Source organism: Salvelinus sp. IW2-2015, linkage group LG8 (genome assembly GCF_002910315.2).
Source record: "Salvelinus sp. IW2-2015 linkage group LG8, ASM291031v2, whole genome shotgun sequence".
Classification (NCBI taxonomy): domain Eukaryota; kingdom Metazoa; phylum Chordata; class Actinopteri; order Salmoniformes; family Salmonidae; genus Salvelinus; species Salvelinus sp. IW2-2015.
In genome coordinates this window covers 2455184-2460363 of record NC_036848.1, presented here as the reverse complement: position 1 = coordinate 2460363, position 5180 = coordinate 2455184, and the positions used below count along the sequence as shown (strand labels likewise).

The window sequence follows — 5180 nt, the reverse complement described above, 5'->3', positions numbered from 1 at the left end:
GCCCGCGTTCGAGGATGACTGAGCCAGCAGAGGGAGTCTCCCGTGCGTTAACTGGACCCAGGCCACGGTCTACCCGCTCTAGGTAACTGGCCGCCACGCGAGACTCCACCGTGGTCCTTAACTGCCAGGCCACAGCCGCCGTATCTGTAACTAGGCCAGGGCCACGGCTCCCCGTTCTTCAACGGGCGAGCACTGCCCCTACGTTTACCTTGCTCTAGATGCGCACGGGTGGACGCAGAGGGGTGGGACGTGACAGCGGGGAGAAGGGATGGTGGAGCGGTTAGAGGAGGGGCTCTGAATGCTGCTCCTGGGGGAGGGCACCGGACCATGGCCACAGTGCCGTGACAATGGAACAGTGAGAGAAGACTCTGTAGGACTTTAAGATGATGCACATATCGTACAAACTAATCAATGCACATCAATTAGACAACTGCATTGGGGTTTGAAATCTATTCAAGTTTCGCATTTCGAGGTGGGCTGATCCGATTCCTGTTTCAATGAATAGCAACAAAAGCAAGTATTTCGATGAAACAACCATTTAACCTGGAAGCGGGTCTGTATGATCTCGGCGTGTAGGGAGTGGCAAAGTCGGCGCTAACTACTGGGAGTAGAATGTAGGGACAGGATCAGTTTGGATCGTTGTTAGGATAGATCCTACCGCAGTAGGACACCACGTTTGTATGTGTCCTGCTCCTTTAGAACATCTAATCAATGCAGCTTAATGTTGTCGACGATGAACCGTACTTGTTCTATTGACAGAGGATGGATGAAACACAGAACTGAGTGTAAGTCTGCATGACGGGCTTTCCTATAAGTTCACTTTTTCCTATTCTGATATGTGTTTTACTATGACTGAGGGTTGAGAAGCTTATGAGATTTGACTGGTGTTGTTTGATTAGCACTGTATAGACTTGTTTACCCATAGGATACAGCGTCCTTGTTGGGTCATGTTGTTTCGTTATTTGTTATCACACGCGTTTGCAGTCACTGTGGTGTGGGTCTCCACCGGCTACAAACGTGTAGCTGTTATTTTGTGCGACTGACCGTGGTGTTCCGTCTGGCTACGAACAAGGTGATGTATTAGTGTTTTATTATCAGTGTGCTCTACAGACAGTGTTTTTTCATGTTGATTCATCAAGTTTGGTCTCCAGATCAGGTGTCTTACATATATTACAGTGTGTCTCCACGACCAGGTGTGTATGTTTACTGTTTACCAACGTGTGTGTGTTTGTGTGTGTGTGTGTGTGTGTGTGTGTGTGTTTTCTACCTTCAGTCTGTGTGTGGGGTCAGGTGTGTGTGTGTTTTCTACCTTCAGTCTGTGTGTGGGGTCAGCTCCGTGCGTCAGCAGCAGCTCTACCACAGCCAGGTGTCCTCCAGCGCAGGCCAGAGACACCACCGTGTGGTCCTTGTTAGCCGTTGCTCTGTTCACATTAGCACCTGGACACAAAACACAAGAAACTTTCACTTTAAATTCACTTCTAAGAATCAATTGTTTCATAACAACAATAGTTCAAAATGAATGTAGATCCTATATGAGGGACTTGAACTTGTTTTTTAATGCAGTCTAAGCCAAAGAATATTAGAACCAGGGGTTGGAACCAGTTCAAGAAAACAGAACCGAAAATAAACAACATTGAGGAACGAAGGAAATTCTGGAACAGAAGGGTTATTTTAAAAGCATGGCGCCTGGTAAAACACATTATTTTACATTCCCAAGCGTTGTTTTTTTTCAGTCCCACAGAAAACACCACCAAAGCAGCTATGCAAAGCACTCACTCTGACTTCACCTACTCCTTCCAGTGGCTGCCATAGTTGGACATTGTTTTAACGAGGGCATTGTAGAGGGTTTAAAAAAAGATGCAGTCTAACCTAACCCACCCTTGCTGATGAGGAACTGCACGGTGCAGAGGTGTCCTGCTCTGGCTGCCTTCATCAGGGGTGTCCTCCCCCCCTCAGACTCATGCTCCTGGAGAACAGACAAACAGGACGTGGATTTTAGGAGAGGACATGGGTCCACACACACACAGTTTTGTATTGCTATCCTTGTGGGGACCAAAGAATTGATTCCCATCCTAAATTCTATTTTCCTTAAGCCCTAAATCTAACCCTAAGCCTAACCCCAACCTTAATTCTAACCCCCAAGCCTAAAATAGTAATGTCCGAATGTTATAGTTTTACTATCCTTGAGGACTTCTGGTACCAACAAGGACAGTAAAACAAACACACACACAGACTGATATGGTGACAGGGAAGATACAACACAGGGAAGATAAATCAGAAAGGGAGATGGTGACAGAATGAAAGAGCTGACAGGGAAGATAAATCAGAAAGGGAGATGTGACAGACAGAGTGAGAGATAACAGGTGTTTGTGTACCAGATCGGCTCCAGTCTGCAGTAGAACGTCGGCCACGTCAGTGTGTCCGTTCTCACACGCGTACGTCAGCGCTGTGTCTCCTGTCGCCGTGGTAGCGTGCACGTTTGCCCCTATAGAGAGTTCAGAGTTCAGAGCAGACCAAAAAAAACTAACAAGCCCTGTTAAAAAAGGTAGAAGTTGTCAACTTTACTTACAACAGCCATCTAGTTTCTAGGCTAAGGCCTGGAGTCTCACATAAGTACCCTACAAAAATACTAAAGATCAAACAAAGAATCCTCAGTATTTGACCAGCTCCAGGTGTGCATGTACCTGCAGCCAGGAGGTATTTGACCAGCTCCAGGTGTGCATGTACCTGCAGCCAGGAGGTATTTGACCAGCTCCAGGTGTGCATGTACCTGCAGCCAGGAGTTATTTGACCAGCTCCAGGTGTGCATGTACCTGCAGCCAGGAGTTATTTGACCAGCTCCAGGTGTGATGTACCTGCAGCCAGGAGGTATTTGACCAGCTCCAGGTGTGTATGTACCTGCAGCCAGGAGTTATTTGACCAGCTCCAGGTGTGTATGTACCTGCAGCCAGGAGGTATTTGACCAGCTCCAGGTGTGTATGTACCTGCAGCCAGGAGTATTGACCAGCTCCAGGTGTGTAGTACCTGCAGCCAGGAGGTATTTGACCAGCTCCAGGTGTGTATGTACCTGCAGCCAGGAGGTATTTGACCAGCTCCAGGTGTCCCTCCTGTGCAGCCTCCATGAGAGGCGTGGAGCAGCCCAGCTCGATGTCGGCCCCGGCCTTGATGAGGAAGTCAGCCACCTCCAGGAACCCTCCACAGCAGGACAGCGTCAGGGCTGTCTCCTGCGTCTCCTCTGTCTGGGCGTTGATGTTGGCACCTGGAGGGGGAGGGAGGAGAGAGAGAGAGAGAGATGGAGAGAGAAAGAGAGATGGAGAGAGAGTTAAGTATCTATATTAGGAGTGAGACTCTCACCAACAGGCCTGACAAAGCACTTCATTACACACAATAACATAGTATACATGCAACATCATTGAACAGTGTGCAGGTATCCATTTATCTGCCAGTTGATTACCCTGAGCCAGTAGCAGGGCCACCATCTCTTCATGACCTTCTCTGGCTGCCTCCATCAGAGGGGTGTAACCTTCATCATTCACCTGGACACATTAAAACATACACTGTTACAGGACTCAGTGGCTGAATCCCAAAACCCACTTCCCCTCCATTTGCACAAGTGTCCCAAAGCTGAAGGAGTGAAAATGATCAAGGGCGTAGGGGCGAGTTAACCCCTCCAGTAGGCACTTCGACTGACCCTGCAACACTGCCGCTTCCACAGCGAAGTGGAATCCCACAAGCCACTGCATTGATTTATGCAATTTCACAAAAGAATGGAGAGGCGTGCCTAATTATATGACACGTGCATTGGTTTGTCTGATGTCGAGACTTGACATGTAAAAGCAAAAACAATACCCCCAAATTAAACATTTAACTATTAGTGAGGGTTAAATCCCTCAGTAACAACAGGGGGGGTTTGTTCATTTTAATTTCATGCTTGTTTTATTATTTAAAAATGGAACATGAATTGCATGGTGTAAGTCAGGACTGTGTTCTGAAGCTGATGGATTTACTGAGCCCCTCGCCAGTCTCTGGAAGTCACCCTCAGTGTGACAACGGAGGTTCCTCAGAGTGGGTTGGGAGGGTTTGGGATTCGCCATCTCTCTGTGTGACCCTAACCCTCATTCACCCACACACATATTAAAACATCCACTGGTTTGGGACTGTGTGTTGCTACTCACCTCCTCTAGGTTGGCCCCTCTCTCTATGAGCAGAGCTGCTAGATCTACATGCCCGCCGCAGGCTGCCAGGGTGAGGGGCGACTCGAAGGAGTCAGCTGGCATGTTGACCTGCGCCCCGCTGTCCAACAGCAGCCGTGCCACCTCCACATGCCCATCCTGGGACAGGAAGAGCACACACACACACAGGGACAACATAAGCACCTGAGTTGGTTATGACAGAGTTACACACACATTCTCACACACAAGCAGGGAGAGAGGAGATATTGGGTTGGGTCATATGCTCGCCATGCAGGGAGAGAGGAGAGAGGGGCTGTGTGTTGGGTCATATGCTCGCCATGCAGGGAGAGAGGAGAGAGGGGCTGTGTGTTGGGTCATATGCTCACCATGCAGGGAGAGAGGAGAGAGGGGCTGTGTGTTGGGTCATATGCTCACCATGCAGGGAGAGAGGAGAGAGGGGCTGTGTGTTGGGTCATATGCTCACCATGCAGGAGAAGAGAGAGGGCTGTGTGTTGGGTCATATGCTCACCATGCAGGGAAGAGGGCTGTGTGTTGGGTCATATGCTCACCATGCAGGGAGAGAGGGTGTGTGTTTGGGTCATATGCTCACCAATGCAGGAGAAGAGGGGCTGTGTGTTGGGTCATACTCACAGCAGAGAGAGGGCTTGTGTTGGTCATATGCTCACCATGCAGGGAGAGGGGCTGTGTGTTGGGTCTATGCTACAATGCAGGGAGAGAGGGGCTGTGTGTTGTCTTAATGCTCACACATGCAAGTCCATCACGGATCCGTGTCCATTATCTGCCCTTATGCCCTGCTTCCCCGGCTTATTCACGGCACAACCATCACCCTGTCCGCGCACCTACTCATCTAATTCATACTCATTCACTCTATCATGAGAGAGCGTGCGGCGACCAGAAGCAGGGCAAAGCGCGCGGAACGGCGCCTCAGAGCCGGGAAGACGGGGGGCAGGGACGAGGAGGCGAGGGGACGAAGAAAGAGCAACGAGA

At 49.5% G+C, this 5180-nt stretch overlaps 1 protein-coding gene across 1 annotated transcript in view; it reads right to left on the bottom strand.

Annotated features, from left to right (window-relative positions):
- Window positions 1-5180, bottom strand: part of LOC111967081 (ankyrin repeat and KH domain-containing protein 1-like) — a 72108-nt gene that overhangs the window by 31043 nt on the left and 35885 nt on the right. The window contains 6 exon segments of the mRNA XM_070444645.1: window positions 1219-1437; window positions 1879-1966; window positions 2376-2485; window positions 3068-3259; window positions 3455-3536; window positions 4176-4331. Of these exon segments, the coding sequence (XP_070300746.1) occupies window positions 1219-1437; window positions 1879-1966; window positions 2376-2485; window positions 3068-3259; window positions 3455-3536; window positions 4176-4331 (847 nt within the window).